This window comes from Azolla caroliniana, unplaced genomic scaffold (assembly GCF_043228905.1).
Source record: "Azolla caroliniana isolate FFs.n. ecotype wild unplaced genomic scaffold, voAzoCaro1.0.p SCAF_3, whole genome shotgun sequence".
In the NCBI taxonomy this organism is placed as follows: Eukaryota; Viridiplantae; Streptophyta; class Polypodiopsida; order Salviniales; family Salviniaceae; genus Azolla; species Azolla caroliniana.
The window spans coordinates 20,816,847-20,842,983 of record NW_028230438.1 but is presented as its reverse complement, the minus strand read 5'-3'; the positions used below and the strand labels follow the sequence as shown (position 1 = coordinate 20,842,983).

The 26,137-nt window shown below is 42.4% G+C and overlaps 4 protein-coding genes across 4 annotated transcripts; 2 read left to right on the top strand and 2 right to left on the bottom strand.

Annotated features, from left to right (window-relative positions):
- Positions 1-10,582: 10,582 nt before the first annotated feature.
- Positions 10,583-12,861, top strand: LOC147866502 (uncharacterized). The gene is made up of 2 exons (XM_087316957.1): positions 10,583-11,654; positions 12,113-12,861. The coding sequence occupies exons 1-2, from the start codon at positions 10,686-10,688 to the stop codon at positions 12,512-12,514; spliced, it is 1,371 nt and encodes a 456-aa protein (XP_087173083.1). The 5' UTR covers positions 10,583-10,685; the 3' UTR covers positions 12,515-12,861.
- A 750-nt stretch (positions 12,862-13,611) lies between these two features.
- LOC147866501 (uncharacterized) lies at positions 13,612-16,327 on the bottom strand. The gene is made up of 3 exons (XM_087316956.1): positions 15,846-16,327; positions 14,406-14,663; positions 13,612-14,012 (listed from the first exon to the last, which is right to left on the bottom strand). The coding sequence occupies exons 1-3, from the start codon at positions 16,305-16,307 to the stop codon at positions 13,812-13,814; spliced, it is 921 nt and encodes a 306-aa protein (XP_087173082.1). The 5' UTR covers positions 16,308-16,327; the 3' UTR covers positions 13,612-13,811.
- A 959-nt stretch (positions 16,328-17,286) lies between these two features.
- Positions 17,287-21,028, top strand: LOC147866500 (pentatricopeptide repeat-containing protein At2g33680-like). The gene is made up of 2 exons (XM_087316953.1): positions 17,287-17,326; positions 17,425-21,028. Exon 2 carries the CDS (start codon positions 18,007-18,009, stop codon positions 20,293-20,295), a length of 2,289 nt encoding a protein of 762 aa, XP_087173079.1. The 5' UTR covers positions 17,287-17,326; positions 17,425-18,006; the 3' UTR covers positions 20,296-21,028.
- A 172-nt stretch (positions 21,029-21,200) lies between these two features.
- On the bottom strand, positions 21,201-25,772 carry LOC147866499 (protein decapping 5-like). Its single transcript, XM_087316955.1, has 8 exons — positions 25,581-25,772; positions 24,214-24,314; positions 24,051-24,134; positions 23,029-23,832; positions 22,538-22,603; positions 22,289-22,459; positions 21,978-22,079; positions 21,201-21,855 (listed from the first exon to the last, which is right to left on the bottom strand). The coding sequence occupies exons 1-8, from the start codon at positions 25,711-25,713 to the stop codon at positions 21,703-21,705; spliced, it is 1,614 nt and encodes a 537-aa protein (XP_087173081.1). The 5' UTR covers positions 25,714-25,772; the 3' UTR covers positions 21,201-21,702.
- Positions 25,773-26,137: the final 365 nt, after the last annotated feature.

The window sequence follows — 26,137 nt, the reverse complement described above, 5'->3', positions numbered from 1 at the left end:
TCGGTTTCTACGCTCCGGTACACCGATTCCGCTTGTGGACGGTTTCCTTCACGACACCGTATGAGAGAGGGAAAAAGGGTGCGCACGCGACACTGACTAGACACACGCATCCTATGTACAGAAACTAGAAAGAAGGAACTCCAAAGACATCGACACAGACACAAATGCACAGAACTTCACTCCATATATATATGTATGTACAAGAGCAAGATACAACTTTGGCTCTAAGCCGGACCAAGGTAGGTTAGGTTACAACAGCCGTCTACTGCCAAGCCGCCGAACGGGGAGCTCTCGGGCTCGTCGCGCCGAGTGGGTTCTTGCATAGGAGACCGAGCAGAAGCAAATCCCATTGAACATACAAGCTCATCACTGAACTAAACCCTAAACAGACAGGAAGTCGAAGAACCCTAACCGAAAACAAGGAAGTGAGAAGACGAAGAAGAAAGCTGCCAAGATGGAACCCTAAACGAAATAGGGTGAAAGACCAAAGTAGAAACCCTAAGGGAACAAGAATAAGATGAAGAAGAAGAACATTACCAAACCCTAGACCTAAGTGGTATACCCTCCTAACTCAAAATGGGCAACCCTTTTACAAGGGGCGCTCCCTTCCTTTTATAAAACAAGGAGAGGGATGCGTAACAATGTGGGATAAATCCCTTATTACATGGGATCCTCTGTCCAGAATTAACTCCTACTCGGCGCCATAAAGGCACCCCTATTATTCACACGTTTTTACAAGGGTAAGTGCACATGATGCACTCCGCCGATTCTTCTGATATTCCCCGGTTTCTCACTATGGCCCGGAATCTTCACGACATCCGCCCCCACTAAACAGCACATCCATCGGTACGTGCCAAGTTCAGAGAAGGGTGAGAGATTTCGACCAATGAGGAACCGGCCTTCTGTAATCCGCATTTGGACTCCGTGTTGGCCATGCCGGTCCGAACCGTTGGCTCTGGTTCCTTGTCCGCACTTGCCTCTCCGTAGGCTCGTTCAACCCGTCGATAGGTCGTTCGTTGTGATCTCGTAGTGCGCGTGCTTCCCCGTTGCCCCCCTTCTTTCGACCGCATGCATGCTTCTTGTCCCTTCGGATACGCGGTGTCCTCCGTCCGAGGAGCACTTGCGATGGCCCACTTGGCCTCCATCGACCTTCGCGTTGTCCCGATTCTCGTTCCGCATTGATCTCCACCGCCTTCGTCCCCTCACCGCCACCTACCTTCTCCTAAGTTGGTCTTACGTTGCCACCGTAGCCGAACTGCCAAGGTCTCCAGAACCAGTGTGGAGGATCCCTCTCTGGCCTTCTACATGACATCACCTGGACCAGCAACCCATCTTCGTGCCTGTATTTCTGCTCTAGCACCTCCGTGTGCCGCGCATCCCCTTCCTGTGTTCAGCTCCGCCCGTGCCGAACTCTGGTTACTTCCCATGCACACGTCGTCGGCCCTCGCCCGACCAAATCATGCATTGCTGCTTCTCCGCATACTGGTGTCCTCTGCGGTGTCGTGAAGAATGTGTGTGCTTCACGATATAAAAATGAGCTTAAATATTGTATTTAATAATATTTGAGAGACTTGAACCCACATCCTTATATACGAAGTACAATGTACATACCACTAGGCTAAGCTATTTATTTGTAAAAGTTTCTAAAACAATGTGCTTCATGATATAAGAAAGAAGCTATATATTGTATTGAGTAAAATATAGAGACTTGAACTCTCAACCTTGTATACCAAACACAAAGCATACAACACTAAGCTAGGTTAGTTATTTTAAAACACATTTTCATCATTATACTTATCCCAATATCTATTTTCATACATAGCCATCATGCATCACATGCAATGCATGTGCGCCAAATGGCGATCATGCATTACATGTAACTCATGCATTGCATGCATGCCATGCTCCCATACATTACCATATGCATGGCAACACTTATATAAAAAGGGGAAAACATGGTAATCAAGAAGAGAAAGTAAGAAATCAAATAATATAATCAAGCAAAGAAGCTAGCGCATTTGGGAAGTGTCTTGTCTCTCGGAGTTGAAGTCGAGGGTTCATATCAAGAGTTAGTAGAGAAGGGTTTCATCTTGTGATCGACATTGTAACTTTGGTCAAATATTGTGTTGTTAATATAAAGCTTGTTCTTATAATACAGTTTCACTTCTTAAATCATACATTGTCTCTTATCTCTTATCTATGCTCATCTGTCTCTCTCATATTACTTCTAACTCTTCTCCTTCCTATCCTTAATCTTTCTATCATATTACTTTGGTAAAATATTGTGTTGTTAATATAAAGCTTGTTCTTATAATACAATTTCACTTCTTAAATCATACATTGTCTCTTATCTCTTATCTATGCTCATCTGTCTCTCTCATATTACTTCTAACTCTTCTCCATCCTATCCTTAATCTTTCTATCATCAGCTCACAAGCCTTATTAAAATTTATCGAACTCCCTTTAACCTTGGTCCCTACGACCTCGCCGCACGAACCACAACTACCCTGACAACGTACGAGGAACACCCCGTAGTAGCCTGCTTGGCCACCTTCGTCTTCCGTTGCTACCACCGGTTCGGAGCCTTCCGCTTGGCGTCGTCCCCCTCGCACCCACCAGCTTGCTACCTTGGGTTTGGCCTGCCATGCCAGTCGTTACCACTCTGACTGAGCCTCTGAGATCTCCGAAGCGGGCGTGGAGGATCCTTCTCCGGCCCTCGATCCTGTTTCCGATCTCCAGTCCACGTTGTCTGTTACGCGCTCGTCCTCTCGTTCCCGGCACCGCCGTGCGTCGTCTTCCGCCTTCCTTGTTCAGCACCGCCTATGTCGAACGTCGTCCTGTACCCGTGCTTTGCTTTAGCCCTCGATGGCCACACGCAAGTCTTCCAATCCGCTTTCGGGTGTGCCCTTTCCGGCTCTGCGCACCGCTCCCTGACCGGTGTTCCCGATAGCTTACCGGAAGATCACCCTCGCCGCGTTCCGGCCCGCATGGCCTCCTTCGTTTGCGAGACGCCTCGATTATTCGGTGCTTCTGCTGTTGCCGCCTTCGTCCCCTTGCCACCACCTTCCATTACCCTCGGTCTCACGTTACCACATCGGCCGAACTGTCGGGGTCTCCGGACGAGTGTGAAGGATCCTTCTTGGGCCTCTGATTTGTTGGGTCACCGACTCGTGTACCGAGCGCGTCCGATCTTTGTCTTGCCGACTCTATCGGTCGGGTCCATATCCGGTTCGTGGCTGCGTCGCCGGCCTGATACCTCTTTCCACTTTGCGTTTCGCTTTCCCTCATCCGATCATGTTCTCCTGCCGCCACCGTCCATCTCTCTAGGTCTCACGCCGGCTCGTGTCGCCGGCTGCTAGAGTCTCCGGATCGGTGTGAGTGTCTCAGTGGGACCTCCCCTTTGCCGTTTTCGCCCTTCTTCTTGATCCCGTTCACCTGCCGCCACCGTCCATCTCTCTAGGTCTCACGCCGGCTCTCGGGTCGACTGTCGGAGTCTCTGGATCGGTGTGAGGATCGCCTTAGGATCGCCCATCCGCACTTCTACGCCGTATCATGGGATCCTGTTCACCTGCCGCCACCGTCCTTCTCCCTAGGTCTCACGCCGGCTCTCGGGCCGACCGTTGGAGTCTCCGGATCGGTGTGAGGATCGTCGTAGGATCTCCCATCCACTACGTTTGCCCTCGTCCCCTCGCTGCCACTGTTAGTCTCTTGGTCTTACGTCGGCTCCGCTGCCGACTGCCGAAGTCTCTAGATCCGGTGTGAAGGATCCTCCTTAGGCCCCCGATTTGTCTTCCCAACCTCGTCCTAGGTCGTCCTTCTTCGCATGTCGAGAGGGTGGTTTGCTCCGCACCCCCTCCCGTGGTACCGATGTACCGTGTTTCCGGCCTCCTCGCAGGCCTGCTTCTCCCTCCCTTCCAAATCTCTGGATCGGTTATCTGGAAGTCCGCTCCAGCCCGGTTCTCATCCAGGCCCATCCGTCACTCCGCATTGTCGGGTCCCGTTCTCCTGCCGCCACCGTTAGTATCTTGGTCTTACGTCAGATCCGATGCCGACCGCCGAAGTCTCTAGCCCGGTGTGAGGTAACCCTAAACCACCGGTCTCTTTCCGAACCTGCGATCGTTATCTCCCCGAATCCGACCTTATCCTTGGTCAGTCTTCCTCCGCGAGTCGAGAGGGTGTCTTGCTCCGCACCCTCTCCCATGGTACCGTCGTACCATTCTTCGGCCTTTGCCTGGGCCTTGTCCGCCTTGTCGAGAAGACCAACTTGCTCTGAGTCTTCGAAATCCGACCGCGTGTCAGATCTCTCTTCTTCTTCAACCATCGCTTTCAGAGCCTCGAACGCTTCCCGGACCAAGGCTTCGGCATCGAGCTTCACCGATCCTTCTTGTTGCATGCCCGCTTCCTGTCGTGATGACACGTCATTGTGCGTTATCTTCCCGTTTCCTTTCGCGGACCGCTCCTCATTCAACCATCGACATACTCGTTCGACTTCCGACCAGTCCTCGGTAAGGCCTTTCGCTCCGTCATCGTCTTGGAGATCAATCCCGATGGCCTCCTGTTCCGCTCGATTGATCAACCTAACGAATAACGGGACTTTGTCCGCCCCCACCAGACTTTGTTCCCGCTCCGGGAGCCGAGCAAGCCGCCGCTCAAACTCTCGGAACGCCTTCGTTGCGCCTCGGTGGGTCTTCGCCGATGCTACCCATTGGTCGAAGTCATGTCGTCCCCGGCTCTTCTGCCGTCCTCCATATGCCTCCAGGAGCGCCTCTTCGAAGGCCTCCCACGAACTATGAGCTTCTCGGATACGTATTGGGAGCAACCGTATGAGAGAGGGAAAAAGGGTGTGCACGCGACACTGACTAGACACACGCATCCTATGTACAGAAACTAGAAAGAAGGAACTCCAAAGACATCGACACAGACACAAATGCACAGAACTTCACTCCATATATATATGTATGTACAAGAGCAAGATACAACTCCGGCTCTAAGCCGGACCAAGGTAGGTTAGGTTACAACAGCCGTCTACTGCCAAGCCGCCGAACGGGGAGCTCTCGAGCTCGTCGCGCCAAGTGGGGTCTTGCATAGGAGACTGAGTAGAAGCAAATCCCACTGAACATACAAGCTCATCACCGGACTAAACCCTAAATAGACAAGAAGTCGAAGAACTAACCGAAAACAAGGAAGTGAGAAGACGAAGAAGAAAGCTGCCAAGATGGAACCCTAAACGAAATAGGGTGAAAGACCAAAGTAGAAACCCTAAGGGAACAAGAATAAGATGAAGAAGAAGAACATTACCAAACCCTAGACCTAAGTGGTATACCCTCCTAACTCAAAATGGGCAACCCTTTTACAAGGGGCGCTCCCTTCCTTTTATAAAACAAGGAGAGGGATGCGTAACAATGTGGGATAAATTCCTTATTACATGGGATCCTCTGTCCAGAATTAACTCCTACTCGGCGCCATAAAGGCACCCCTATTATTCACACGTTTTTACAAGGGTAAGTGCACATGATGCACTCCGCCGATTCTTCTGATATTCCCCGGTTTCTCACTATGGCACGGAATCTTCACGACACCGTCTTCAAATCTTCACTTATGGTATCGATAATGCAGGAATTCAATGGAGTGTCTAAGATCCATGTTTGTTGAAGTCTTGTCGGTCCCAGGATTACTTGCTTTTGATTGTCGAAGGCTGGATCACCATAACTCTCTGAGAAGAAATAGTGAGAGAAGCGCGAAAGTGAACCCTTCTCGGTTTTCTCATTTTTACGTGATTTTCTCACCGTTGCCGAGAATCTTCACGAGATCCACTCCCACCAAACCGCACGTCCTCCAATACGTCACCACATACGGTCTGAACCACCTTCTCGCAAACTTTCTTGTTGTCCTGTGTTGATTGTCAAGGTTGTTGTCCTAGACCAATACCCAATCTACTTCTTTGATTTTCTTGGGATGTAGTCGATGTGTCTTGTCGAACCGAATCTTGTTCTTCACTCGGGCTACCTCCATTATCTTTCATGCATTTTCTAGATCTTCAGGTCTTCTTTTGAGCTGCCTTATTCGTGCCGCTAGTAATCCTTCTTGGATCATCTCGCTGTCCCATGGTATCACTACCCAAGAGGCGATCGTCTTTTCGATGGGCATTACCGGTTTTTGCCCATACATAAGTTCTGTTGGCATATACCCTGTCACAGAACTGTGTGTAGTTCTATCGACCCACAAGGCATAGGGCAATAGTCGCAGCCAATTCCCGACTCAACCGTCACATGCTTGTACGATGGCTTTGACTATTGGTCCATGCCCTCGCTCGATCTTCCCATTTGCTTCCAGATTGTAGGCAATCGGGAGGGAGAGCTTAATGCCTGGTAATCCTAGTCGGGTCATCTCGCTCTCCCATGGTATCGCTACCCAAGAGGCGATAGTCTTTTCGATGGGCATTACCGGTTTTTGCCCATACATAAGCTTTGCTGGCCAGTACCAAGTACTTCATCTGTCCCAATCCCATTGGCATCGAGACCAGATCCACCATCCATTTGAAGTGTATGGTGAGTGGGTGTGTCGGTCGTAACTCATCACGGTGACGTTCTAATGTACTTGGCAGTTTTTGCATATGGACACGAAATGAAGTACATCTTTATACATGCTCGGCCACCAGTACTTCTCCTTCAGCTTTTCAAATGTCGCCCATGTTCCTCTATGACCTGCCCAAGGACTCTCGTGGAATTCAGACATCAGTGTTGCTTGGTTTTCTCTCTTCACCACTACTCGACGTGACATTCCTGTCCTTCTCTGTGGGTGCCGCTAGAGGAATTCTCCCTTCAGAAAGTATTGGTAAGCTTTCTTCCGAATTCATAGAGCCTCCTCCTTCGTCCATGAAGCATCTGCCGTCATTGTTCTCAACAACCTGTCGATCAATAACCACTCTCCCTCGTACTCGTTCTCGTTGAAGGCGTGGAGGTTTGGCGTGTCCTTGTCTTCCGCCGACAGTCGGGCCGTCTTCAAGAAGTCGAGGGTGACGTCTTCATCTTCAAAAACCATGTCACTTTCATTCTCGAATCTTGCTCTTGATAGCATGTCAGCCATGGCATTGTTCTTTCCCGCAATGTGGCGGTTTTTTGGGTTTTAAGACTTGATATAGGTGATCCACCTTAGCATAGCTCGATCTGGTGTCGCACACCCTAAGATCATCCCGAGGATTGGGAGACAATACGTCTCAATTATCACTTCCGATCCGATTAGGTAGTCTTTGTCTACCTTCACTGCAGACACAATACCCCAAAGTTCCCACTTGACTTGGGCATATCCTTATTGTCGTTCGCTGAGGACCTTTGCTCCCAACCGGATGGCATACTATGCACTATCTTCTCCTTCTTGGTTGATGACCCACCCAATTCTGGTTGGGCTTGTATCCACTGTCACATAAATCGGTTTTCCTTCAGTATAGTTGGCCTTTCTTAGCGTTGGAGCTTCAAGAAGTAGTTTCTTCAATCTTCGCATCACGTTTGTATGCTCCTCTTGCCATTCGAACTTCTTTCTTTTCTTTAGCAATCCATATAATGGTTCGGCGACATGAGCGTAGTGCGGAATCTAGATATAATAAAAGGCACACGCTCCCAAGAATCTTCGCACCTATGTCTGGGATATACATTCTTCTCACATCTCCTGAATAACATTCACCTTCTTAGGAGAGGGTTTCCGTCTATATGATCCGCAAAGATGTCCCACTACTAGGACCTCGCGTTGGCCAAATGCCGACTTTTCTCCGGAAAATGTGAGCACGACTCCTTCTAGTCTTTGTAGCACTCTCTCGTAGTCTTCAATATGGTTTGAAACAAATCTTCAACATCCATCTTGATCTAAAAGACTTGTCCTTTTCTGATTCAGGGCACCCTTTTATAGGGATATCATTGAGGAAAGGCATCGTAATATCTGGGATGTAGTCTCTTAGTACTTTGTTCATGGGCATTTACCATGTGTGCTACAGAGTTGGTTGCGCCTTGAGGTAGGGTGCACATCCGTACCAATCCAATCGGAGTCCTCATTGTTGTGTTGTCTTTGTTGTCGACTGCTAGTTGAAACTGATCGTAGCCTAAGTAGAGATCACCAATAGAATAAATGGACCTTCCCGCAAATGCTTCTGCGAACTCATCGATACTTGGACCGATCCCGACATTGCGGATCATCACTTTATTCACTGGTTGAAGATCTTGTATGAACCTTAAGGTTCCATTCTTCTTTGGTACCGTGAACCACCTATTCGAGTAAGGGGCATTTGAAGGCTCCAGAATTCCCATCTCGACCTTCTCTTTCAAGAGCTTGATTAATTTCAGAATGTGTGCTTTTGGGATTGGTATCAGTTTCAGGTTCCACGACACATGTGGTATTGTGAATATCACCATCGGTTCTATTATCTTTGGATCGGCGCATTCGATTTCATTCGAATAGAAAGCAAATGCTTTCCCATGTCTTTCAAGCATTTCCCGAAATGCGACTTCCTCTTCTGGCAAGAGAAATTCCTCTTTCCCAACACGAAGCTTTTCTCTTGTCTCTTTAGTGAAGGCATGTCCGATTCCTCTCAGATCTCGTAAGCTTGGATCCCGCGCAACTTCCTTCATTCTTTGCCAGCTATCCTCAGGCATCAGAATAGCAACAGGTTTTACTTTCTTGTCCACCGTCTTGTATTTCGTATTGACTTCGACTTTCTCTGCCATGATACTTCGACTATACTCGTCAATGGCAACATACATGTTGATGGACTTTATTTGAATTGATCACTGGCTATGAGGGCTCAAGTCCACGACATTCTCTATTTCGTCAATGGTGTCGTTAAATGAGGCTTCCTCCATTACCCATTCGATGTTTTCATCACTTCCCAATATTTGTTCTTCTCTTAAAGCTTCCTCGAAGCTTTGCATCCGAGACTTCTCTTCTTTGTCAAACATGTTGATTTTGCACACTCCATTAGGGGCTACGCGCAACCCTCCTTTCGCAAATTCACGAGCTTTTCTATCTTCTTGGGGCATACACTTGTTTGGACTATTCACCCCCCTCTTGCAAATAGCCCATCCTAAAAATCCGAATCCTCTTCTCCGAGACAATCCCAAATCCTTTTGTGGTTGGCACGTACAGTCAAGAAGTGTACGACCTTCTTCCCATCAAGACTCCTTACTTGAGCAAATGCTGCACCATTGTCGAACACTTTGGTTTCCATCCGAGATGATGTTATGTACGGTTGCCCAAGAATGATAGGATGGGACGCCGAATCTTGAACAAAAAAATGTTGATCTATCTCGACATCGCCTATCGTGATGGGGATATTAGGACATGCCCCATACAAGTTTCCCTTCGACGACAAGCCACCAAGTTAACCCGTTGTTGTTGAAACCAACCACTGCATTGAAACACACTCCATCGTGGACAGGACGCCTGAACCTCCGAGGAGACCGCCACTGAAATGTCGAAAGAGCCACCATTGCAGAAAACCTCAAACCAAACCCCGAACTCAACCAAGAAGAAGGTAAAACCCAAAACCCCAAGACTCGTGAACCCTAACTCATGCGAAGAATACCAAAACCCTACGCCAGAAGAAACCTAAACGACCATATGAAGAAAACCCCTAACTCAACCAAGAAGAAGGTAAAACCCAAAAACCCAAGACTCGTGAACCCTAACTCACGTGAAGAAAACCGAAACCCTACATCGAAAGTAGAGAGAAGAAACTTAAATGACCACATGAAGATGAAGAAAAAGACCTAGAACAAAACCCTAAAACGAAGTAGGGTGAAGAAGAACTAAGTAGAAAACCCTCAGATGAAGAGGAACCCTAACCTAAAGGTACACCTCAAGTTCCGAAATGAGGCGATAGCCAAACCCTAAAGAAAAAGAGGAAAACCTAGAACTAATTGGTACACCCTCCTCTCAAAAATTTGGGCGACCTCTAAAAAAGCTCTTGTTTCCCCATTATATAGAGATGATAAGCCTACCTTTGGAATTTGAATAATTATTCCCTCCTTCCTTTCAAAGAAAAAGGAATAAAACACCCTTGATTCACATTGATAAAGACTCAAAATTTGCACCCTTTTGAACCCACTCAATGGCCCTAAGTTCTAACCACTATGTTGCTGACAAATTCATTATATATATATATATATATATATATATGTGCACTCATTCCCCTTTTCTTCACTTTTTCTCACCGTTGCCGAAAATCTTCACGACACCGTTAGTTCATTTTAGTTGTTCTGTCAACGTATTATATAACTTGGGTTCTAGAAAATTTCCTCCCTCCTCACAGGCCACATACAACAACATGATTAAGAATCACTTAGATAATTAGGGCTAGTTACACATATAATTAGTACCTAATTAGCAAAGATAAGTATAATATGCAATTATTTAACCAAGGGAGAAAGATAAGAGGGGCAAATTTTAGCTTGGGAATTTTGAAATCCTTGGCAGGGGTATGTTTGGAGATTTTGGAAAACTTGGACTCCCACTCTCCTCTGTTTCTCTTCTCTCCTGCTTTTTTTTCTCTTTATTCATCAGGATTTCTCTCTTCATCCTGCTCTGTTTTTAGGGTTAGGTTTTCTGGCCTAGCGCAGATCCGCGCAGAGGCAGAGGCAGAGGCAGAGAGAGAGAGAGAGAGAGAGAGAGAGAGAGAGAGGAAAGTGTATTGTATCTCCATGGATCCTCAGCGACCCTTCGATCCGCTTCACCCATCCTACATACGCGCCATCGCTAGAAACAACAGAGACCCATTTGGACGAACTAACCCTAGCCTTAACCCTATTTCCCACTCGAGCCTCTCTTCTGGACAGTCTTTCTACACAGTCGAATCCCTAGAAGGCGCGACTTCTTTACCGCTTCTTCCCAATCATTCCATTTCCCCTGCTAATCGTGAGCCTTTGCCTCAAAACAGAGCTAGGACGGCTTTTGCAGGAAGGAGTGGTTTCCCAGAAGCCAGAATGGTTTCTTTGCAAAATCGTCGGAGACTAGATGCGAATGCCAGGATTCGCAAACCACAAAATTTAGATTCCGTGAGTGACGGAAGGATGGTTCCTATGGGGAATCTACATAATCTTGAGACCATAGCGAGAATTCAAAATCCACAGAATCTTCCCAATGTACCAAATCGTGATTCGATAAACCGCCACTGTTGGGAACCTGAAGAGCGAAGGGGGAATCATATGCCAAATCTCCAAAACATCAATAGTTTGTCGATGATTCAGAATCAGCAGAATCTGGGTATGGCAAATCCCCTCCGATCAGGACCCACCTATCATAGGGTGGATTCTATGGAGAATCTACAGAGTCTCAATACCAGGGCGAGGCTTGAGAATCTACGGAATCTTGAACTGGAAAATCTGCATCGATTGGGAGTCAATGGTGATGGTATGGCTAGGCGTTGTTCCAATTTGCTCCCCAGAGACCTCTGTGTTATTGGTAAAGAGAGTGGGTTTCCTTCTTCTTCTTTGACATTGGAGATTGCCCGAGATAGAGAGAACACTCTTCATCGAAGTCATCATGTTTTATCTTCCGGAAATAATAGATCGTTGCCGAGAATGGTGCATACATTAGGCGGCGATTTGGAACACCCTTTGTTTGATCAAGGTGGTATCTGCAAGAAAGCAGTAGTTGGTCCACAGTCCAGGGTGAGTTCAAAAGATTAAATGGTGTTATTCAAAAGAATAGGTTTTATGGTTTTTCATCGGATTTAAAAATCATGACAAATGGGTTTATTGCAAAGTAAATTGATAGGTTAAAATAAACTATCAGGGTTAGCTTTGAGTGTGGCATCAAGCTCATGAATGGCTTAAACATGAATCAAGGGATAAGTTATTCTAAGGGGAGTTGATATAACTCATGAGTTTATAACGAAACAAACTGATAATTAAACTAAGTCCTAATGGTTAGCTTTTTGTGTAAGTATGGCTTTACACTAAGAAAATAGTGCATGTCACCTTATGGTGCTATTTTTGTTTCCCTGTCAGAACACCATTTAATTTTATCATGAGGTTCTTACGTAGTGGTAAAAGCATGTTATTTGACACTGAATAACTCAAGTTTATGAGGATAACCATTGTTTTTCTTTGCATGTGATCATACATAGAACCTCAAATTCCAGAAGCAAGAAGTGCTGCTGCAACCAACCTCAGCTACACATTTCGTTGGGAAGGAACACATAGAGAAGCTAACCAGACCTCAAAAGTCTGCAAAGGATGCCTCCACGAAAGAAAGAGTGAAAGCTATGCCGAATAATAAGAGACCGAACAATGAGAAAATCAAAGGTCGGGAAGAAGCCAAGAGAAGTGCGAAAAGGGTAAAAGTATCCTCAATCTTACCAGAGAGGCCGAATGTGGTAAAAGCCATTGTAAAAGAGGGTTTTCCAAGGTGTGAGATTTGCAACGTGTCTTGTACAAGCCAACATAACCTAGATGCCCACTTGCTAGGGAAGAGGCATGCTGCCCATGTAAAGGAGCTAGCTGAAGAAGGAAAAACTGAAGGGAAATGAATCAGTATAAATATCTTTTCTTTTGAGACCCAATAAGAATGTGGAAAGCAATAGCTCTTCAAGACATGGAAAACAATTCCTCCTCGACATGCACAAGTGGAAAACTAGTACTCTTTGATACTCAAGTTTGTGGATAACCATTGCTCTTCAAGTCTGAAGTATGTGGGTCGTTTACTATATTTGAGGCACTGTGAATGCTTCCTAGTGATGGTTTATCAGCGTAAGGAGGGTCTCATTTGTGGAGCCCAGCTCAAATGGAGTTATTTATACCATTTCTAACTCCTTTGCAACAAACAACTGAGAAGTTTGTTTTTTGGAGAAAAATGAATGGATATCATCATACACATATATGATTAGATAGAGTGTATACAATAAATCATATGATCTGCTTTGATTTTTTGAATAATTTTTTTCATCTGCGTGTTGATCGTGTGGTTGTCGTATATTATCAATGGACTATATAAAACCAAAGCTTGGCATAGAAATAGGCATTGGGTCTAAATGTGTACTCTTTACACTGAAAAATAATATTACACAGTGTTAAACTCTTACAAGTTTAGTGTCTTCAAACATGATCGAAAGAGGCCCTTCATTGGAGCAAATATGTACAGCAATCATAATGAAGCATTATTGGTGCAAAACACAAGGGAAATATCTCCTTGTAGAGATTCAAAACCACACAAAATAATATCATATATTTTTTGAACATGATGCTCATCAGTTTTTTTGTCCTTGGCTTAAAAAGGTTGTTACATTTATTGAGATATATATCATCATAGGAGGGGTGCAAAAATAACATGAACCCATGAAGTCAAGTTGCACTAGGGTATAGATCCAAAGCAATTAAATCTCGACACACACATTTCAAACAATCCTTAAATTCAGTATAATGTAAGCATTGGCATAGCAAAAACATTTTCTAAGGGTATGTATGGCCTTGTGCTTGACCTTTATATGCTCATGATGGATGTTGCATGAACCAGTTGTGTGTAAAAGTCAGCTAAATGCTGAAAATGACGTTATAAAATTCATGGGCAAAACAAGTTTGTTGTTAATACAATGATGACTGAGGACAAACCAAATGAAAACATCCAATGGGAAGATAAATCTGTGATTTTACATTTATCCACATGGCTTAGGAGGTCTCATCAAAACAACATAATTTACAAGATGAAACCATGTAGAATTGAAGTTACAATCATACAAAGTCGTCCCGAGTTCACACTTTATTGAAAGAGAGACTGTTTGAGTGATGATGAAAGAGATGATAGTATACAATGAGTTTTGTATGAGTGAATCAGTACTTCAGGATAGGGAAGTCAGTTAGATATTGATAAAGGAAATCAAGAAATCCCGTTCCTTTGAGGAAACCTTTACTAGTGAGTAGCTCAAAGATGAGAAGGAAAGTGAAGCCCACCATAGCGGACCTTCCATTCGTGATCTCGTTATCAGTTGTAAACCCAAACGATACCATCTCTTCATCAACCACCATCCTAACCTGTGGAGTTCAAAAAAGTCAGTTAAATAGAACCATGAGATGCATTCATTCACACATATGTCATATCGGAAGAATAAGAATTACAAAAGCATTTCAGTCGAGGAATATAAGGGAAAAGTTTCCATCCAAAAACCACCAATCACTTTATAAAAACTTACCAGAATACTCCTATGTAGTACGAAATTTACTACTACAGAGTAAGCATTCTGGTAAAAGCTTGAAGAGTATAGTTCTATTCTGGAGAATAGTTAAGTTAGTAGGGGGTACTCCTGTGCTTCTCTCTATGAAGAAAAATGAAGTGTTAAAAAGAACATCACCATTTTATGCTGGAGTTTGTAAACATTTCATAAGAGCTTACATTAGTTAATAGAAAAGAAAAGAAAGGTTTTATACCTCATCAACTTCGACACTCGATACAGTTCTGCCTGCTTGCACCCGTTCACGAAATATGATCTCAGCCGATTCTCCTGATTTCGAGATTTGTGTGTTGATATATATAAACTCAGAATCCACTTTCACGGGATAGATAGTCATATTTCTCAAGGGTGGTGTAAGTATCCTTAGAACTGGGTTGGAAGGAAACCACTCCTTAATTTCTCCAGTTTTAAGGTCAAATATGCTGTCTGTAGAAGGGCAAATAATGCATCCATCCTGCAAGATAGATAGATAGATAGATAGATTATCAACATCCATGGGAGACAGAAATATGATCCATAGGATGGGTCAAACCCATGGTAAGGATCAAACTTGGGTTCTTTCAAGGAGAGGCAAAAATTTTGGACACAATAACCATCTACTTTTAAATTAACCCATTGTCAATGTGTGTTCAACATGTTCTTTAACCAAAATCACTTAGACAAATAACAACCTCTTATGATAATTGATTGTATAATAAATGTTGCTCTAAGAGTACTGATATTCCAATAAACAATTTCTTTTTGAGTGCTTTAAACACCATCTTGTCCACATAGTATTTTTCTGCAATTAACCATTCTTTTGTGGGTTTTAACTTTATACTGTGGTTTCAAATCACTACCTAGAGATCTGCGGTCATATCACAAACCTAGGGTTTCATGGTTATATAAATGTCTAGCTACCATTATGTGACAATGTCGCCCTAGATCTACATCCAAATTTAGTTATTTAGATTGTGTCCATCCACATGGTCACCCACGAGTCTACAGTTACAACGTGGTTATATAAAGGTTAACTACCATTATATGACCATGTAATCCTGGCCTCTACATTCAGACCATAGGCATCCATACTGTGTGCTTCCACAGGGCCTTCCATAAATTGATGGGCCAATATCTGGCCCATTTATTCATTAAAGTTTCAATTGATCCTTCTATTCTTTTATGTATCCAAAACTGCAACAACACAGGCATGGTTATGGAAACCTATGCACTGTGATATACAAAACATATTCGGTCAAGGTGCTGTCCTGCACAATCATGCCTATGGATTCGCAAAGAAGATAAAAAAGGAATGTGGCACAATACAACAAATCCCTTTTGTTGATTGAATACATCATATAAACACCCAAAGAGATCGAATCCATCATTCCAACATTATAAATAATGCAATAGATCCTGATCTCGTATTTGGCCCATGTATATGTAATGAAATCGTACATTCAATAAGTGAAGTAGTGAAACCATTGCCGATTCCTTCATCATACAGTACTTGCATATGGTATATAGTACCCATATCTGGTACAATGTATACGGAATTGTGTATGTGTATGGGTATACGTATACATAGTATATGCATACAAAATATGGACATTTGTTACATCTATGTGAATATATAGAAGGAATTAGTAAGCTATACCTGAGTAAGCTTGGCATTAATAAATCCTTCTGTGTAAGCTCCTTCGGCGGGCGAGTTGTTCTCAATCGCAATGATCTCATTCTTATACCACAAAAGAAGCACATCCTCTCCATCTTGCCTTACAAGCCTTCGCTCTCCTTTGGGAAGAGCAGATAGAGGAATAACAGGGACCCAACTGTTCCTTCCATCTTCTTTTTCTTCTTCTACTTTCTGAGCAGACGATGATGATGAAGCAACAGAGATCTCCTCTGAGCTACAGAGGGTTACAACCGAATCGGATGATGGTTTCTGAATGTGGTTGCTACTGTTGTAGCTTGAGCTTCTTGGAAGGGAGAAGAAGGGAGAAGAAGGAGAGAGGCCATTGGCTCTGAGGAAGCTGAGGTGGAGATGTGGGCAGGAGGAGGTGGATGGAGATGGGATGATGACCTTACAAACAGAGAAGGCAGCCATAGCCAGAGCCATTCTTCTTCTTCTTCTTCTTCTTCTGTACCCCCTACAAGTATGTATTCTATGAGTGTATGAGAGAGAGAGAGAGAGAGAGAGAGAGGGCCTCACAAACATTTACATGGAGATAATGAATTATGATATGATCATTGATGGCATGGCCATGTAAAGAAATGAATGAGAGTGTGAGATCTAATACATATATATATGTTTTGTTCTGTGCTTAAAGGAAAAGAACTCAGAAGACAAAGAAGAACCCATATATGTACATAATAAGTTATATAACATTGGTTGCATACGTATCGTATCGTGTCCTTGGGAGCCATCATTCATTCATCGATTCTATACATATGTTCTCTCGACGTGTGCATCACAGTTTCCGAAGAGAGGGATGGGGCCCTAGGGGACTCGCGCGGGAGAAGCCCAAGGGCCCTAGGGGACTTGCAGGAGAGGCCAAATGCCCTCGAGAGGCCCGAGGGAACTCGTGCGGGAGACACCAATGGGTATCTTACCAAAACATATACGGATTTAGACCACCATTGGTCATGTGCATAAAATAGTTGCGCGATACGCCAAAGCGAAAAGGAGAATATTTTAAGAGGATTCTTTTTTCCCCCCGCTCCCCCTAGAAATTGGGTCAGTAAGTAAGCACGATAAGACCGGTAAGAAACGACGGGGAACAATGGTGATCGTCGGCAGAGACAAAGATCAGTAGGAACAATAAACTTAAAAAGGAGACGTGGCTTCCTTAGGTAGGAACCATAAAGAGAACACAATATGTATGTATGTATACCGAATGTGGACTCGAAGAGCGATGGGGACACACGGGACTTCCTTCCTTTAGGATTGATAAGAAACAATGATATCTCAACTTCTGAACCAATGGACTCCCAATAAAAGAAGAAAATAATGAAGAAAAGAAGATCACACACTCCTAACTTCTTCTCCCTCAGGATGCTGGGTCTTGAACCCATGACCTTAACCTAATGTTTGAAAGCTCTACAGGTATGGCGATTAGGGTTTCTCCCTCAATCAAGGTATGGTTTCATATCCCAGTATCTTTCACACACCCTGCTCTTCTTGGAATTTGTATGGTTTGCCCCAAGAAGCTCCAGTTTGAATCCCAATGCACCAGAGATAATGTAAGCAGAAATGGAATATCTCTCAATCGATTGAAACTCTGCATAAATGAAGGTTTCCCCACCAGAAAGTCTAAATCTAATTTCTAAACCAAATACGCCTGGGAGCTTTCTTGAAATATCTTATATCTCAATTCTTCGGAAGCTCGAAGAGAAATAGCAAATAGCCAGAAGCAGGACTAACCTAGCCCAAGATATCTGAGATTGTTATCTACAAACAAGTGTTACCTCAATTGTATTGAAACTTGGAAGAAAAGACAGTAAGAGTTAGAATGGACCACGTCCAACCTAAATCCATGATATGAAAGATCGTAAGCATATAAATGAGCTATAGTCCTATTCATTTGAAATATGACATAAATAATAAATAGGGTTAGCATCAGGAAGGTATAACCTAAACCCAAAATATCAAAGATCTTAGCTACAAATGGTTATATGTCAGATAGATGGAAAGCTTTCAGAAATGGTAATTAGAAATATGTCTTCAAGAAGCTTAACTTAACCTCAAATTCAAATGGGTGTCTCTTAATTGATTAAAACTTTGAAGAAATGGAAATTAGGATTAGCACAAAGAAGATATGTTTTTTGTCAGGCCTCCTGCCAAATACCTTGAATGCACTTTGCAAAAGTGTAGGAATGAGAAAATCCTCTCTTGTTTTTTACATTTCTATCAATATTTGCAATGTCATGGGTTCAAATCAAACCCTTCATTGCAAAGGTCACTTTTATGCACATTCATGGACTTTGGAATCATGCGTTGTGCCCATCATCGCTTTGAGAGAATTACACACTCTCATCATTCATGCACGGGGAATCCTCATATCGATGGTGATACCAATTGTGGTATCAATGGTTATACAATTTGTAGTAAGCCAGATCTGGCTTTGGCTGAAAAGTCCGTATGTGTTTCTGAATACACTGTCGTGGACTTACTAAAGGTGTGCATTGAGGTCAAAGACCTAGGAAAAGGCCTCCTCATACACGCTGATATTATCAGAAAAGGATTTCTTGATAGGAACCCTTTCGTTGGATGCACTGTGATGAACATGTATATGAAATGTGGCTGTCTTAAAAGTGCAGAAAGTGTGTTCAAATATCTACCCAAGAGAGATATAGTCTCGTGGACAACATTAGTCACTGGATATGTAGATTATGGATTCAATGATGAAGCACTGAATTCTTTTGAAGCAATGCAAAGTGAGGGTATTGTTCCAGATGCATTTATGTATGTGTGCATCTTTAAAGCTTGTAGTAAGCTAAGAAACCTCGATGAGGGAAGAAATATGCACGGAAGGGTAGTCAAGAATGGGTTGCTAGAGAAAGATGTGTTTCTCAAAAGTGCTTTGGTTGATATGCTTGTGAAATGTGGTGCACTTGAAGAAGCACAATATGTATTTGATAACCAACAACCCATTTGTTGCAATGTGATTACATGGACTGCCCTTATAACAGGCTACGTTGAGCACCAACGCTGTGAAGAGGCACTTTTTCACATGGAAAAAATGCAAAACAAAGGCATCTTGCCAACCCCTGTCACGTTTATATGTGGTTTGATTTCCTCTGGAATTCTCAGAGCATTAGGTAGAGCACATGAGAAACATTTGGAAATTGTTAGAAGAGGGTTAGAAAGGGACATGGTGATCGGTAATACATTAGTCGACATGTATGCCAAATGTGGCTCCCTAGCAGAAGCACGAGAAGTATTCGATAAACTTGTTATGAGGAATGTGGTGTCATTCAATGTAATCATCGGAGCTTATGTAGAGCAAGGCCATGGTGACGAAGCCCTCCGATATTTGGAAAATATGCATTGTGAGCATATATCTCCAAATGCCACTACTCTTACGTGTAGCTTAAAAGCTTGTGGAAGTATAGGAGCGAGAGATAAAGGACAAAAGCTACATTCTTATATCATCACAAAGGGTTTGCTCGAATCTGATGATTTGTTGGGGAACTCCCTGGTGGATATGTACATAAAAACTAAGCTTCTCGAAGAAGCACAGGAAGTGTTTGATAGGCTCTTTATCCATGATGTGATCTCTTGGACAATGCTCATCACCGGATACTCTGAATATGGAGATGCGAGTAAAGCTCTTCATTGCTTTCAACAAATGCAAGAGGCAGGCATCTCTCCAGTTGAGGCTACGTTTGTCTCTGGCTTAACAGCATGTGGGAATTTAGGGACAATAGGAAAGGGCCAATACATGCATGGTGAAGTTATGAAGAAAGGGTTGGAAGAAGAAGTGGTCATTGGCAACACCATGGTTTCTATGTATGCAAAATGCGGTTTGCTCGGAACAGCAAAAGATGTGTTTGATCGGCTCCTATCCCGGGATATTGTCTCATGCAATGCATTAATGACTGGATATGGTCACCTTGGGGAGAGCTCAAGGGTTCTCAATATTCTTCAGAAAATGAAGCAAGAAGACATTGAGCCCGATGCTACCTCATTTGTTTGTATCATTAATGCATATAGTCATGGAGGTTTGTTAGGGAAAGGGCAAATGTATTTCACAATCATTAGCAAGTATTATGGTTTCACACCTACCCTCGATCATTATAATTGCTTGGTTGATCTCATTGTTCGTGCTGGACACATGAACAATGCAATGGCTATTATAAAGAAGATGCCATTACATCCTGGTATTATGATCTGGCATACATTGCTTGGTGCTTGTAGGAAGTGGGGCAATGTTGCCCTCGGAAGGTATGCCTTTGATGAAGCAGTGCAACTGGATGAAGGAGATGATGCAGCCTATCTTTGTATGTTCAACATCTATTCAGATGCGGATATGGATGATGAAGCAAAATATATTGAGAGATTGAGGATGGAAGTTATGAATAGACGAGTTGGTCTTGGACAATGACAAATTTTCTCTAACATTCAGTGTTAATTGAGATTCCTTATGCTTCCAACAAGGGCATTACAAATTTATTGACAGTGTACTTGGTTTGGGCAAGGAGAGAGGATGTCCACATAATTAGACTGTAAAATTGAAGAAAAACACTTGAAGAGCTCATTATTAATGTGAGTATTGAGTCATGGGCATCTATGTTGAATAGAGGTCGCCTATTTAAACTGATCATTGCCATATTGTTATGCACATCTCAACATTATCATTCTAAATTCTGAAGGTCAAATGTAACCATTTCCTGTCAATATTTACCTTGAAATCTAGGATTCCCTCATTTTCTTTACAATATCACAACCTAAAGTAAAAGTTGAAAAAGTTAGCATGCATGTGATGACAGTAGCACTAAACTTGAAGGGTGGTGGAGACAAGAATGGTCAGGCTCTGCTACATTAAAGGTGGCAATAGCTAAACAGTATTACGATTACACTTTTGACCAATGACAACTTTGAGCTTATCATTCTGCTACACATAGTACAATTGCCATAGCTTAGAAACAAGGGAAGACATATCATACTCATTAAACGTGAGCAAAGTGAGCTTGCCCACACTAAAGAAGGCAGTTACCATGCTGTATTAAAATTACCTTTTCAGCAATTGCAAGTATCATCATTGTGTTAGATATTGAACAATTGACTTAACTTACGTCCATGAGAGGTGAGATATCATGCTCCCATAACATTTCAGATATATCTCTGAACAAAAATAACAGTCATAATTTTCAATTCACAGTTCCCCTTTACATGGTTGCAGTTAATGTCACTGCATTCTGTAATTATCAATGTCCACAACTTTTGTTGTTTAGATCTCTTTTGTATACAACTTCAGAAGAATGATACTATCAATGGGGAGGAAAACAGTTTCAACTATACAATATTCTGGCTGCTTTCATTATTCATCAAACATGCCCATACATCTAGTTTGTTATTTTTAATCGAAACATGATCATAGTTCTCATTCTTTATCCATCAAAAGAAGACCATAGATCTAGTTCCTTATCCATCGAAACAAGACCTTAGATCTAAATGAAACCACATGTATTTGAGGTGGGGCTTTTCAAATCCCTTGTGGCTCACCCATGGTTTCAATGATATCCTCCAAAGTAAAAGTCAAGGAACATAGAAGTGGGGGCATGGTAGCATATTTTAGAATATTACACCTTGCCAACAAATCCATCCAATTGGACCTTTTACCAGCAGTAAACCACCACCACCAAGAAGGTGCCATTGCAACTACACTGCAGCACAAGCTTCTGAAGATTGTTTTCCCCAAATAGAAATGGTTTCTTTGCACATACCATAGGGCACACATATATGCGTGTGCATATATACATTAAGTATATCTAAGAAAATATGTTATGCGCTAGTAGTATATTCTTCTTGAGTAGTTCTGTCCCTGGCCTCGATTCCTAGCGCCTCTATTTCCATAATAACCTCGTCCTCTATAATCACCACCACGATGATGATATCCATTACTTCTGCCACCATAGGATCTGACAGAACCTCTTCCAAAAGTCTATTTCAAATTTTCAGAAGATCCCCTATTAGTATTAGAAGAGTCTTTATTGCATTAAGAGATTGTTCTTTTCAAAGATGAATGAACAAAACTAAACAAAAGATAAATAAAAACACACAGACCTCTGCATCTATTTTCTGTTGTTCTGAAAACTTCATCTTTCCATTTTGCCGACCAGTATCAGATGATAACATGTCGAAAAAGTCATCCTTGACATAAACTGACTGCAACACATTTAAAACAGCTCCATTCAAATTAATGTTAAAAGCAAATACTGCAGGATAATTATGTACTTAAGTTCACCATATCGATTTACTAGTTGTCTGCTAAAAATAATCCCCCATATATGATATATAAATTCATTGCTTTTCAAAAATCCCCCATTCAATGTAAATACAATTAAAATAATTGTGAAATGAAATGTTATTAGCACCGTTCTGTAAGAACCCTCTTCTTCATGGTGATAATCTAATTCAGACGCATCTTCTTCTCCTTCTCCCTTATCTCTGGAGTTGCTTTTTCCAAGCTCGCCCCAGACTTCATCTTTATTAAATTTCTCATTCATCTCTGTGAAGTTGAAATCTTCGGTATACTGAGTATGAATCTGTATGCAGCAATTTTCTTAGGAAATTAATACCAGATATAAATCCCAAGATAAAACTTTAATTATATCACAGCTTACCATTGACATGCCCTCCCCTCTACCTCTTCCTCTCCCTCTCCGTGCATATGCAGAAGTACCATGTACCTGTTACAGGTATTCAAACACACAACAAATATCCATCAAAAAATCTTAACTTAAGCAAAAGATCTTGAAAATTGGCTAATTCAATTGGACAATCTACTCAAGCAATGTGATTGAACAACAAAACAGAAAAGAAAAGCCTTTCATGTACCCAATTATAAAATGTAGATCATCACTTTCCCATGGATATGGAGTACCTAAGAGCAATCATAGTAGAAGTAACAAAAAATTCAAAAGAAATACAGCCATCTATCTGTGAAATGCAAGTGTGCCACATTCCAAAGTGAAGGGTTACATAGCACCAAATAGTTCATCATTGCCATTCCATATGAAGGGGCACAGCATACGCTATGTATATTACACCTATAGGTAACATAGCGATATGCATTCATGAAAATGATTTCCAATTTGAAACTGAAGGAAAATACCTGAGTCACCTGCCTATGGCGAAGAGGATTTACTGGTAATGGCAACAACGGTTCATTTACACTACTGTGTGCTTGAGATGTTGAGGCTGTAGAAGGTATAGGCTGCAGGTTCTGTTCAGATGTCATTGAGCAGCTTACAAAATCCAGTTCTTTACCAGAGTCTCCTGATGGGGAGGCTGACAAACTAACACGTTGAGAACCCTTTGATGCAACATTCAAACTCTCCTCCGCAATAAAAGTTTGAGGAATTGATGCTTCGGCCACTGTATTAAGCACCCTTCTTTCCATTGCTGATGTCAAAGATGTAGTGCTTTGTACATCTGAAACTTCAGTTAATGGTGGTGCAGTTAGCTTTGGAAGCGCCACAACCAAATCGTTTGTATTGGGCATCATTTGCATAGCTTCCACTTGCATGGATGAAGTAATAATACTAGTAGATGGAGATATGGATGCTGCCACTGTTTGCTCGTGCAGTGGTGGAAATTGGGTCTGTGATGCATAACTTGGTGGCATCATTGGCGGAGCTTGAAATGGCAACTGAGATTGCTGCTGAAAATATGAAATTCCTACTTGTGGCCTATAATAGCCTGCCCAATACATGTTGGCTTGAGGTATTTGCTGCATAGCCCATGAACCTTGTGGTTGATACAAGGGAGGAACATTGCTCTGAACAACTGAGGGATGGTTAGTAAATGCTTTCATATCTGTGGGGGTTTCAGCTGCAGTGGTGTCTGGAGTAGTGGTTATTGCTGAGGATGAGGAAGTACTAACCACTGGCGGTGGTACCATAGGCGATGTTTGAGACTGTTTTCACAAAACATGAGTTTAACTTTGATAAATCACTTCAAGCTCTCTAAAAACATGCCACAGTGTAAACAGACCGCTCATCATTCAAGAAAAGATAACAAAGCACATAGTTAGTTCAATCCTTGCTTGTTCTTATCATGGCTGCCAATATCCTCTACTAAGTACCGTTGAGTGTATATATTATTGATATTGAACACTAATTTCCGAATCTGTACCCTTAGAGATATTATCGCTGGATCATGGTGTAACTGCTGAGACTGGGTTGGCCGTATGGGTGGTGACATTTTGACTTGCAAATCCTGCATAGTTATGCATGAAACTCACAGTCAGTAAAACGAATTTAAAAATTATCTGATAATCAGTAGGAACCAAACCTACTTTGATGTCACTGCCTCGAAAGATGATGTAATCATAGACCTTATCACTTGGGGGGATTTGGGGACCATCTTTTTTCCTTCCTTCTGTTCCAAATGATCGCACTGAAATTATGAAAATAAGTTGCCAACAACACGTTAATCCCATACATAAGCTATGCATCACAGAAAGAAAACATAATTACACAGAATAACTAGAAAGAAAATCTTGATCCGCCAACGATTTCATACATTAAGATGTCCCAAAAAAACAGAAGTTCCACGTAAAAATGTCAGAAACTCCGGACTTAAATACTCAGAAAACAAGAATGCGAACAGAAAAGAAACCCAAGGAGTTTTCAAAGGCATAGAAGAACATCAAAGCTTGGAGAGCTCTCAAAACATGGAAAACAAAAAAAAAGCAAATACTTTAAATCCATGGAAAAGAAATAAAACAAAAAAGGAGTTTTCAAGCATACGAAAGAGAGGACCTCCAACGTGGAAGGAAAACATCAAAAAATAAACCTTCCAGCATGGAAAACAAAGAAAGCAAGTCAGCAGAAAAATAAGAACCTTCAAGCATGCAAAAACCAGAACCTTCAAGCATGAAGCAGAAAAAAAAAGAAAATATAAATGGCAAAGAGAAGATATCAATCTCCATAGTCGTGTTGAAATGATACATTGGAATAAGGCAGTACGGGTGGTGTAAGAAAGCATGGACAAACAAGAAAGCACGGAAAAGCAAGAACACAAAAAATGCATGATAGAGAGACCAGTAGGTCGCTTGTTATACTGTTAATCAAGAGCCATATTGGAATCTATGGTGCCAGTAAGAGAAAAATGCATGATAGAGAGACCAGTAGGTCGCTTGTTATACTGTTAATCAAGGGCCATATTGGAATCTATGGTGCCAGTAAGAGAAAAATGCATGATAGAGAGACCAGTAGGTCGCTTGTTATACTGTTAATCAAGAGCCATATTGGAATCTATGGTGCCAGTAAGAGAAAAATGCGTGATAGAAAGACCAGTAAGTCGATTGTTATACTGTTAATCAAGAGCCATATTGGAATCTATGGTGTCAGTAAGAGAAAAATGCATGATAGAAAGACCAGTAAGTCGATTGCTACTGTTAATCAAGAGCCATATTGGAATCTGTTGTGCCAGTAAGAGAAAAATGCATGATAGAAAGACCAGTAAGTCGATTGTTACTGTCAATCAAGAGCCATATTGGAATCTGTGGTGCCGGCAACAGAAAAAGCATGGCTCATTTTTTACCGAATTCTTTGGGACATGTTGGAGTCGGCCATGGCAATGGTGCTTTTTTTTGTTTTTTTTTTTTGTAAGCATGGAAATAGCAAGCAAAATGGGGAACAGAGAAACAGAAAAATTTACCATCTTGGAGAGCGATGTTGGAATTGGCAGTGTCGACTGTATACAGCACACCCTCATAGCGAATCTCGCTCTTGGAAGTGAGGCTGATGAGGCTACCGATGTACGAGTCTGCGCTCGCTCCTCCATCGCTCATCACAGAAAGAAACCTTCACCTCTGTCTGTCTGTCTGTATGTATGTCTGTCTGTCTGTGTGTTCTCCAGAAAACCCTAGATCTGTTTTTGCCTCTGATTCCTGACTACAAAAAAAAAAAAAAAAAAACCCTAGCTTTCTCCTTCTCTGTCTCTCTCTCTCTCTGCGTATCGCGTGATAAAACCCTAGACGAAGCTTCCTCTGTCTCTGCGCGTCTCTGTTTCTCCCCTGCGCCAGGCACCATGAAATACATAATTAATTCTATTTTTCTCTTATTTTTCGCAATTAAATTTTTTCATAAATAAAAACAAAAAAAAGAATACCCCTCGTATATTTTTCACCCCCCCCACGCCCCCAAAACCGTATTTTTCAAAATCCCCAGAATACCCCTGTCTTTTTGTACATACGCTTCTATACAAAACACACA